Below are 11,443 nucleotides of genomic sequence, written 5' to 3'. Positions count from 1 at the left end.
AGACGTGTGTCACAGTTATTCTGAACTTGTACTTTCAAAGGTTCGTATCGTAATTTCTAAGCATCTCACGATTTTGTCGTAATCATTGTCATAATTTAAAGTTTTGCCATCAATTCTGACACTGTAATTGAACTTCTGTTTAAACCTTTTATTCCCGTAATTAAAATGTTGTATCTCAATATTTATATTTTGTGTTATCTGTGTCATCACTGTATCTATGTGTAATTTTGGTCTTTTAATGAGGTGTGTCCACAGTTAAACCTTTAATGCATTTAAAACCCTTTTCTCTGGTGTCAATCCCAATGAATTGGGAAAATGGTTTTCAAGAATTGAAAATCGTTAATTGCTTCGTTTGACTCAGGTGTAATTGGTCCTGTGTTGAGAATGCAGGTTAAAGGGGGCATAACACACACAGTTTCACCCAATATCATACTGCAACCTTCATATCTCGCATCTAAAATAGGAAGATTAACCACGTCTTTATTTTAACGCAATACTAAATATTTCTTGTCAGTGATAGAAATGCGATTTAAGACGGTAACTTAGCGTAAGCAGGTTTAAGCATTTTTTAGTCAGAAAAAAAGCATAATAATAAGCCACAGTGAGACAATATTTAAATAAAATTATAGTAGTGAGAAGTAATATTTATTTGCAACACCTGAGAGCTGAATGCTGCATGCACAGTGTTGTCAAGGTAACGTTTGGTCCCGCCCCAAACAGAAATGCCGTACACCCTTAAAAGGACACACTTCAAGGGCTCTGCCCTTCAAAGGGAGTAGGTCATAGGGATGGGACTTCTCTTTGGACTTTGCCCAAACTCTCTGAAACTTCGACAAACCCGAAAGTAAGATGTTTGGGACGTAAATACTTGATTGTGCGTCCAAATGGTTTTTTCCGAAAAACTGTTTGAGCTGTTAATGATATAAGTCTAATTTCACTGAAAAACACAGTATGTGCGGCACAGTTCATGAACTCTATTTACAAAGAATGGGCTGATAATGAAAATAATATCTGATAATATGCGCTGATGTCCCAGTTTTTTCCCCTCTAATAGCCTACGTAAAGAGGTGGTTTTATGTCAAGTGCAGTATTTCATAATGCTCTCCTGCTTAACGAGAGTGTCACAGTCCCTCGAAACATGGGCAGAGTGAATGAGTGTTCAGGAGTGACACCCAGCACCACACCTCCTCCATCGCTTATCCGTTATGTATCTGTCATGAGCTGTTATATATTCATTCTCACCGGTGTGAGTAAGCGTGTGTAATCTCAGGCACTTTCCATGACTTACAAAAAACAACGAAGGCTTGAAACATGCAGATAATTCACAGTCCATTCAAGGCTGAGTAAAGCAGGCAACAATGATAAAGAATACTCTAAGACTGAATTGTTCTGTGTCTGTTAATGTATGTTAGCATTAATTGCTCATTTTCACACACACACACACACACACACACACACACACACACACACACACACACACACACACGGTTTATGGACTCTCTATAGGTGTAATGTTTTTATACTGTGCAAACTGTATGTGCTATTGCTCTCCACCTTACAGGAAACTACAGGCATTAGACATCAGATATTATTTTATCACTATATTATTTAGTAAATTATTACGAGTTAGGGTGACCGCCACGACACTCACTAGTGAAACGCCTCATCCAATCAGATTCAAGAACTCTTGAATAAATGAATGCACACACATACAAAACAGGGCTGGCATCAGATTAGTTTCAAACGTTTTTTAGTGTTGGTGCGGGGCCTCCAGATGTCTAGAACCGGCCCCGATACAAACATACATGCATGCATACAGACTTTAATAAATATCCATTATTAAAGCATTAGATAACACAGATGTGTGAGCCTGCATCCACCTGCCGAAACACAGCTCACATGCGCACGATTGCGTAATTGTATGAGGTGTTGCTTCTTTCGACTATAACATTTTACGTCTTCACGTGAATGCAGTCTGGCAACGTTGATGAACAGGGAGGGGCAGAAGGGATCCGTATAAAAAGCGCAATAAACAAAGAATCTGAGTCGAACAGCAAACCACAACACAGCATCATGGATGGTGAGCTTTTCATTTATTTTTTATTATTAGCCCATCGCATTTAATCTTTTCTTAAAGTAATATAGTTATTTTTACTTTACTATTTTTCTCTGCTGTAATAAAATATTAATGAAATGGAGAGCGTGGGTGCTCAAGAGCGGGAAACAAAGTGTTATAAAAATAAAACAAAGTGTACTATAGTAAAAATTTCACATTCGGGCACTTTAAAACTTAATTAAAACAGGGCTACATTTTTAAAAACACCTAATAATATACATATTTAATATTTAGCCCTCTCTTAATAAAGTTTTTTGTATATCGCTTTCTTTGTGGATTTTTTGCTTTGCGATTTAATACACTTCTTTGTTTCTATTTTTGCTTAAAAACTACTTTTTTGGAAAAAAATTAAAGCATTAAAATTTTGAAATGAAATGAAACGCAGATATTTATAATTAGGAAGCCATATTTTGACACCAAAACACCCGCAGCGGCCTCAAAAATAGTCTGACCGTTTCTAACACAGAGTTCAACCTTGGAAGCGTCGACCTGCAACAGAGGCAAAACCAGATCCGCCACAAAACCGACGGTCTGAGCTCCAGCACTCTGGTCCTGCGGAGAGGACAGGCCTTCACGGTACTAATGATCCATGAAGGGCGGCCATTCGACCCACTGAAGGAAAAACTCATCTTCCGAATTGTTCTAGGTACGTTTGTGCACGTGTGTGAGGGGGTTAAGTTCTGCCTATGGGGACCAAATGTCAGAGTAAACATTTTACAGCAATATGCGCACACTAGAAAGCACCTCTCCTCTCTCTTCACCACAGGTCCGCTGTTTGTGGAGGTCCCGGTCACCAGGCTCGCACAGCCCTCTCTGAATCAGTGGAGCGCCGCTCTAGAGAGGAGCATCCCGGACCCGACTGGACCCCATGCTCTCTGGGTGTCACTGTCCAGCCCTGCGTCTGCTTCAGTCGGCGTCTACACGCTCCAGCTGAGAATAGAGACGTGCTTTTCCGTGAGAACGCATCTGCTCGGCCAGTTCACGCTCCTGTGCAATCCCTGGTGCCAAGGTGAGTGCTGTGCGTGCGTCCAGACAAAACAGAATAACCTGAGAGCACGCAGTCACTTAAAGTGCTACGAGAGGTTCATATTTTGGTTTTGGGAGTCCCAAGCAACAGGTCAAAAAACACTCGCCCGATTCATTTTTCCAAACCCCTTTAGTGATCGTCGGATTTCATTTAGGCCAGAGTTTGTGAGCTTTTTGAAAGTGACACCTAGTGGTGAAGAATGAATTTGCTTTTTTAGTGAAAACCAGCATGAATAGATAGACAACCTGGCGGGCAATATGTTAATGTTTCACTTTGACGTCAACATGAAACGGCTTGGGACTCATTTTAAAAAAGACTTGTTCCAGTGATTCAGAGACGTACCATTTTTCAGGACCCTTTGATGAATAGGAAGTTCAAAAAAGCAGCATTTATTTGAAATCTAAATCTTTTGTAATGGCATACCCTCGCTTTTGACCAGTTTAATTCTTCCTTGCTGAATAAAAGTAGTAAAATATGAAAGTTGTGAACTGATACATTGAAAATTGTATTGTAATAGTCTGACTATACATAGACTATGAAATGCTGTCATTTTGAATGCATTTTATGAGCTGATTCAGTTTTTAAAATCACAGTAATGCATTGCCACTTATAACTTTCTGCCTTCATTTATATTAATCACACACAGACTACTAAAGAAATTGTTGTGTTTTTCTGCAGCTGATTCTGTGTTTCTGCAGTCGGAGGATCTGAGGACTGAATATGTCAAGAGTGATATCGGTCTGCTGTTTAAAGGCAGTCCTGGTAACATGGTCTCCAGACCCTGGTCGTTTGATCAGGTGAGATGTTTGAGATGTTCAGGTGAGCGCTCAGCGCTGAAAAACAGCTTCATATTAACTCCTGACATGCATAAATGTGTTTTCAGTATGAAAAAGGGATACTGGACATCTGCATGAAATTGCTGCAGCTGAGTCCTCAATATCAAGCAGATATGAGAAAAGATCTGCAGAACCGCAGCGATCCGGTTTATATCGGCCGTGTGATCTCAGCGATGGTGAGGATCTGATCTGCTCTCTCTCTCTCTCTCTCTCTCTCTCTCTCTCTCTCTCTCTCTCTCTCTCTCTCTCTCTCTCTCTCTCTCTCTCTCTCTCTCTCTCTCTGTCTCTCTCTCTCTCTCTCTCTCTCTCTCTCTCTCTCTCTCTCTCTCTCTCTCTCTCTCTCTCTCTCTCTCTCTCTCTCTCTCTCTCTCTCTCTCTCTCTCTCTCTCTCTCTCTCTCTCTCTCTCTCTCTCTCTCTCTCTCTCTCTCTCTCTCTCTCTCTCTCTCTCTCTCTCTCTCTCTCTCTCTCTCTCTCTCTCTCTCTCTGTCTCTCTCTCTCTCTCTCTCTCTCTCTGTCTCTCTCTCTCTCTCTCTCTCTCTCTCTCTCTGTCTCTCTCTCTCTCTCTCTCTCTCTCTCTCTCTCTCTCTCTCTCTCTCTCTCTCTCTCTCTCTCTCTCTCTCTCTCTCTCTCTCTCTCTCTCTCTCTCTCTCTCTCTCTCTCTCTCTCTCTCTCTCTCTGTCTCTCTCTCTCTCTCTCTCTCTCTCTCTCTCTCTCTCTCTCTCTCTCTCTCTCTCTCTCTCTCTCTCTCTCTCTCTCTCTCTCTCTCTCTCTCTCTCTCTCTCTCTCTCTCTCTGTCTCTCTTTCTCTCTCTCTCTCTCTCTCTCTCTCTCTCCATGTATTAATATAGTCTCTCTGTCTTTCTAATCAGGTGAACTCTAACGATGATAAAGGGGTGTTGATGGGAAACTGGTCAGGTGACTACAGCGGTGGGGTCAATCCTTCAAAGTGGTCCGGCAGCGCAGATATTCTCAGGAAGTGGGCAGAAACACAATTCGAGCCTGTGAAATACGGACAGTGCTGGGTGTTTGCTGCTGTCATGTGTACAGGTGAGACAAATAAATATATTTTTACAATACATTTATATACAATTTTAAGTTGTAATAATTGCTGAATTATTTATTGAACAAAAATTATTCAAATTAAAACAGCGTGTGTAAAAATATTTTTGGTTGAAGTATTCATTTCTTGGTAATTTATTAAGCAGCTTACTACTGATGATCCATATCTAATATATTTGTTTGTGTGATAGTGATGAGAGTCCTCGGCGTACCGACTCGAGTCGTCACCAACTTCAACTCGGCTCACGACACAAACTCAAACCTGGTGATTGAGGAGTATTACACTGAGATGGGGGAAAAACTGTCCATCGGCAGAGACAGCATCTGGTGAGTTAGGATAAAATCTATATTTAACCCGAAACACAATTAAAAAAAATATTATGTAATAATATGTAATAATTTAATATTCTTTAATGAATAGAAAGTTCAAAAGAACAGCTAAAAAAATCTTACTATAAATGCCTTTATTGACACTTTTGATCCGTTTTACGCAAAATAAAACAATTCTTTCTTCTGATATTTTTCATCTTTAGTACTGTAATGTTTTTCCTTATGCTTCTGCATCATTATTAGGTTACAGTATACAAATAATCACGATCTGATTGCATTAAAAACGCTTTAAGATTTTTATTCTGTCAAAATGTGAGCTAAAAGTGTTTGTCCTTTTTTCTTTTTCTTCAGGAACTTCCATATGTGGGTGGAGAGTTGGATGAAGAGGCCTGATCTGGGTCGAGGTTATGACGGATGGCAGGTTCTCGACCCCACGCCACAAGAGAGGAGCGGAGGTCCGTCAAAGCTAATACATATGGAAAAAGCAAACCGTTCATTTTCTCCAAAGCATTTTTTGAGGGGTTTGGTGATAATCATGCTCAAACGCAAATATTCTGCCGCAGAAATGTTCCGCTGTGGTCCTGCTGCGGTTAAAGCCATTTATGAGAAGAAGGTGGATGCGCAGTACGATGTGCCGTTCGTTTACGCCGAAGTGAACGCGGATGTGCACAGGATGATCGTCAGAGATAGAAAGATCCTCTCAACCAGGGTCGATAAACGCAGCGTTGGAGCTCTGATCTCCACCAAACGTCCAGGATCCATGAGCATGCTGGACATCACGTCTGAATACAAAACCGAGCAGGGTAAGAGACAGAAAAATACTAAATACTTACCGTTAAATTATGGGGGGTTTTAATGCAAAACCTCCTTCTTTCACATTCAGATGACAGCACAGTTCATGCACTGAGCGCTAACGGTAAGTCACTCTAGCTTTTCATTTTTGTAAACGGATGCATGATCCACTCTCTCAGAAAATCAGTAATAACAAGTAATATGTGTATATATACATATATATGCACACACATAAACACAACAATAGGGAGAGTGACGAGACTAAACAGACAGGAATAAAAAACCTTTGCATATATATATATGATTTTGATAATATTTACAGTATATATATATTCTCTTCCAGCTCGCGGAGGTGAAGGTGCTACAGGAAGAGTGGGTTAGTTCTAGCATTTGGTTTTCCTTTTCTTTGTTTGTTTGAGTCATATGCTTGAATGCAGAGATCAAACATTTGGTTTTGCATGTCCTCTCACGCAGCACCTCAGGGCCTCGCAGTTTCTCTCCAGCTTCTGAAAGCCCCCGTAGTTGGCGAAAACATTTCTTTTATTGTGGTAATCGCTAACAAAGTCGCTGTTCCGAAACTGCTGAGGAAACACGTGAACGCTCAGAACAAGGAGTACAACCGCAATCCCACTGGAAGCTTCTGGGAGGCTCACCATGACGTGAAGATCGGCCCGAAAGAAAGTAAGGGTCCCGCAAACTATAGCGTTTTGTTGGGATCACTTGACCAAAAGAGTAGCCTACTACTGTCTGAAATGTTCATCTTGAAATGCATGCTGCATTAAAATAGTAGGCAGCGTACATTGTGCAGTAAGCTTATATTTAATTCTTAAAACACCCATATGGACACGGTTACCTTTGATTTTGAATGCCAAAAGGTGGCGAGCTGACTCATTAGGGGTTGTTCAGTCAAATCCACGATTGCTTTTTCTTGCGCTCCTCCAGCTGTGAGTATAAAGCACGAGATCTCCTTCAAGGAGTACATGCTGAAGGAGGCTGGGGAGGATTCTCTGGTTAACCTGGCTGTGGTTATCGAGGACGTGAAGTCTGAGGAGAGAGTGCTGGCTTCTGAAGAGTTCAACATCCGCAGCCCTTCCCTCGACATACAGGTATATGATGGTCCGGTTCATGTTGCCATTTAATGAAAGAATTAGCATGACCATATCAATAGGTCAAATCAGGTCAAAGTCAAATTCTTCAATGATTTAAGAATGCAGATGAAATGACCAAATTTTCTTATTGTTTTTAAGATCTGCTTTATAAAGACGTGCATCAATCCAAAATCATAGATCCTATGTTAAAAAGATTTTAGCAACACTTTACTTTGCATCAATTATGCCTTGTAATACACCTTTTAATGCATTGCATGACTCTATTAATAACTGTAACCACTGTTATATTAAATAATAATATTTATATCTTACAATTCTTACTTTCATCAAATATTAAAATGACTCATGATATCATAACAATGTTGCCAAGTCTGTAGTATTCCCCCGGAGTTAATTTAACGCTTTTACTGAGGGATGTGTATCTGTATATTTGTAAAAATATGTATTTTACCCCACAAACATGATTTCTACCGGGAATGCCACCTAAAAAGCGATTGGGCTACTTTCGGGCTAGTTTTGAGTAGCGATTGGGCTGGTTTTTCTGAGGAAACCTGGCAACCCTGATCATGGCTTACATCAAATGTCGCATAAGCACCTTTGTAATGCATTACACGTCAAGGCACCATGTATGAATTGTTAACGTTTTTTTTCCCTTCAAGGTTCAGAATGAGTATGTGGTCGTCAACACGCAGCAAGTGGCCACAGTGACCTTCACCAACCCGTTCAGCATCGTAGTGAGCGGAGAACTGACTGTGGCCTGTTCAGGGCTTCGGGAGAAGGTTCAAACAAGGTACATGAAGTCTTTCATTTCTGAGCGATCATCAACAGCAAATGTAGTATTTCGGTGTAAAGCCCTTGGGACGCATCGTCTTGTTTTCGAGGGGTTCCTCAAGTCAATTAAACAGATAGCTCCGCCCACATTGCGCACCATTGGTTGAAAGTAGTAGCTGGAACGGCTGGGACGAATCAGAATAATGTTTAGAAAGTATCTGTGGTACTTTTCAGAAGAATTAACCTACAAATGTCTCTGTGTAATAAACTTTATTGAGTATTCAATAAAATGTTTAATTAAATGTTTAATTAAATTGATCACAGCGTGCTGAAATGAATTAATCTATTAAATTGCAATTAAATTTTAGCTGTAAAAATACCACCAAAAGATCATTTAAAGCTATTTTTGTGTTATAGCGGCCGTACATATGCAAAAAAAAAAAGTCAGATTTGAGACAACAAATTAATTACTTATTGATTGTGATCTATCTCTTTAATTAGTTTTTTTAATAAATGGAATTATGCTTTAAAAATAAACTAAAACCACCCACGGCTGATACTTTGAGTATCTTTACTTTCACTTGAGTGAAACGTTTGAGCACTCTCTGCATATTCGTCCATTTCTATCCACACCCATTTCCCACGACGTCACGTTGCCAAATCCTCATTAATCAATGCAAGTCCAACGGTGACTTTTATTCGTTTCATCTAGTTTTTTACTTCAGTGCAATAAAGCCACATTACCCATCGATGTAATTAAAAAGCGAACAATAGAAAGATTCTCCCGGGTTAACACAGACCTCATATTCGTTTAGGTTTTACAGTTTTTTAGCAGAAACTATGGTTCCCGTGTTTCGTTCACATACCTGAGGAGTGAGTCAAACAGCTGAGTTCATTCAGACGTGTGAGCGGACGGGGAGGGTGTACAGCTGTGTCTATTAAGAGCTGCGCACTTGTCCGTCAGCATTTCTGATTCACAGGTCACTTCGGTTTCTGTGTGCATGAATCTCAAGCGTTAGGCCTACAGATGAACCACTAACCCTAAACACGAGCAGTAGTAATGACGCTTGCCTGTTGTTGCTCCCTAAACGTCTTTTAGGCTCACGATCCCGCCTCGAGAAACCATGAGGAAGGCCATTTATTTCACTCCCGGGATGGCGGGTGCTAAGATGCTTTACGCTAGCCTGGTGTTGATGAATCCTCCCACCGTCCTGCACGGGTTCGAGACCATCACCGTTCAAGCGTCTTAGAGTCGAAGAGCTTTCGAATGAATTGTGAACCCTCGACGTGAAGGACTGAGCGACGCTCTTCTGATACACTGTCAGGTGTCCAACACTTTTCAACAAGTCAGTATTAGAAGTTTTCCACCAGGACGTTTGCGCTCGATGCATCTGACCGTCTTTGCTGTGAAGCAGTCTGCCCTCTTCTGGAAAAAAACCTAAAACAATTACAGTGATATTTACAGTATTACCAGAGTGCTTATGCGATTTTGGGCACTATTTTTGTTAGGTTAGTAACTTATTAAAAGGCTTACTTAAAGGGCCTCACTGTCTTTGTCTCATTGTGTAAAAAACATTAACCAGAAATAAAAAAAAAAAAATTAAATTAATTGTAAATACTCTCACATTTTTAATCTCTATGAGAAAGAGTAACACTTATGCTAGTACCACAAACCAAGACAAATGCAGAGCCAAAAAAAAAGAATTTTCTCTTAAAATAAGAAACAAATATCTGCCAAAAGGTCAAGAAAAAAACATTTTCTCATTTCCCATTATTATAAGTATTAGTATTACCACTGCTATTTATTTATTTATTTATTTTTACCCTGTTGCAAAGACAAAAACTAACCAAACTTTGATCAATTTTTTCCAGAAAAAAACAGATTGTCTAATGTTATTACGTAAATGTACATTATTTAAGAATGTTTAGATATTGTAAACCAGTAAAAAATATTATAAGCAATGAAATTTTTGTCTCTGGGGTCTGGTGCTGTGGTGTTCTCCTGCGACGGCAGACCCGATCCGTCTAAAGAAGGAATAACAGAAAAGAGTTCAGTTCTTCAGCTCTGTTGTGTTCCGGTCTCTGCAGAACTATAGAAAGCAAGTGTCTATAACAGAAAACAACAGAAACAGAATGACAGGAAGACAAGTGTGATGAACTATAATAACACAAAACGTGATGATTTTTGAGCTGAGTATCAGGAGAAAAGTAGATGTTTCCTAAAACACAGACATATAGAGGTAAATTCAAACCATAACTGGTTTCTAAAAATGTTCTAAAGAGCAGATGACATACTGACAGTTAATAACGACGAGCCAAAAAAACTATAATAAGAAACTGTTGAGTGTTAATCATGTCTAAATTTCCATTGTCGTCATCTTCACACGCTCCGAGCTCACGGGGGCTGTGTGTGTGACGGGTTGCCAGCGCTGGCGAGATTTCATCACGACAGATCTTACGTGTATATTTATATGCAAATATAAACACACACACACACACACACACACACACACACAAAGAGTGCGTATGTCATTTTTGTGTAACGTGCTGTCATGTTTCTGCGCTATATTTATTCACTGCAGTCCAAACCAAAAGATCAAAACATCAGAACAGAACAAACCTGAAATACTGGAGAATACTTGCTTCATACATGTTTCAGCACTTTTAAAATAGCTACATACGACATTTACATATTTGGGAAACACTTTTATTGTCGCGGCGCATTTGCCCGGGAATTAATCTCATGACTTTGGAAAAGTCGCCATTAATTTTAACGTTTATTTATTAAAACATTGTGTTGTGAGCTTTGCAACATGCTACAGTCAAGTTCTGTGGACGTTCACTGGGAACTGAGTTATACTGCCATGTACATACCTGAAATTTAAATTAATTTTGTGATCTTTCGTTTCTCGTTAAAGCAGCCTAACAATCCTTTAACGGATTTGAATAAGCGTATTAGTGTGTTACGTGTAAACCAGATTAAAAACTATTCCTAATCTTCAACTTTAAACTTTTTTAAAGACATCGTTTCAGCTTGTTTTCGCACAAATATGACATTCATCCCATAATTATGATGGTGGTGGAAATGGGCTCCAGTGCACTTTGCAAGAGTGTTTGTGTGGCGTGTGGAGTTTTTAGTTAGCGTGCCGCCTTTGTAGCGAGTCTCTTCTCTTTCCATCCGGAGGAAAGACGACTCGAGCCGCTTCCGCTGTATCTGACATCACGTGTATCCGTGACGCAGCAGGCGAACCCGCAGGGCGATAGCTCGGCTATTTTTACATTCGAACAGAAACGTTCTCGTTGACTCTTCTTTGCTGAAGTAAAGATCCAGCTCGCATGCACCAGCCGTTGAGACACGGACGCAGGCGCGCAGATCTCTCTTCTGGATGCTGAAGGACGGCCG

At 40.1% G+C, this 11,443-nt stretch overlaps 1 protein-coding gene across 1 annotated transcript; it reads left to right on the top strand.

Moving 5' to 3' along the window:
* The first annotated feature begins 1,988 nt into the window (after positions 1-1,988).
* Positions 1,989-10,007, top strand: LOC122347424 (protein-glutamine gamma-glutamyltransferase 5-like). The gene is made up of 15 exons (XM_043242676.1): positions 1,989-2,080; positions 2,583-2,762; positions 2,883-3,125; positions 3,822-3,940; positions 4,027-4,155; positions 4,849-5,026; positions 5,230-5,365; positions 5,720-5,823; positions 5,932-6,171; positions 6,252-6,284; positions 6,504-6,536; positions 6,635-6,841; positions 7,103-7,266; positions 7,929-8,059; positions 9,140-10,007. Exons 1-15 carry the CDS (start codon positions 2,074-2,076, stop codon positions 9,288-9,290), a joined length of 2,055 nt encoding a protein of 684 aa, XP_043098611.1. The 5' UTR covers positions 1,989-2,073; the 3' UTR covers positions 9,291-10,007.
* Positions 10,008-11,443: the final 1,436 nt, after the last annotated feature.

The sequence above is a fragment of the Puntigrus tetrazona genome, chromosome 6 (genome assembly GCF_018831695.1).
Source record: "Puntigrus tetrazona isolate hp1 chromosome 6, ASM1883169v1, whole genome shotgun sequence".
NCBI classification, from domain to species: Eukaryota; Metazoa; Chordata; class Actinopteri; order Cypriniformes; family Cyprinidae; genus Puntigrus; species Puntigrus tetrazona.
Note: the sequence above shows the minus strand (reverse complement) of the source record. Positions and strands in the feature narration are given on the sequence as shown.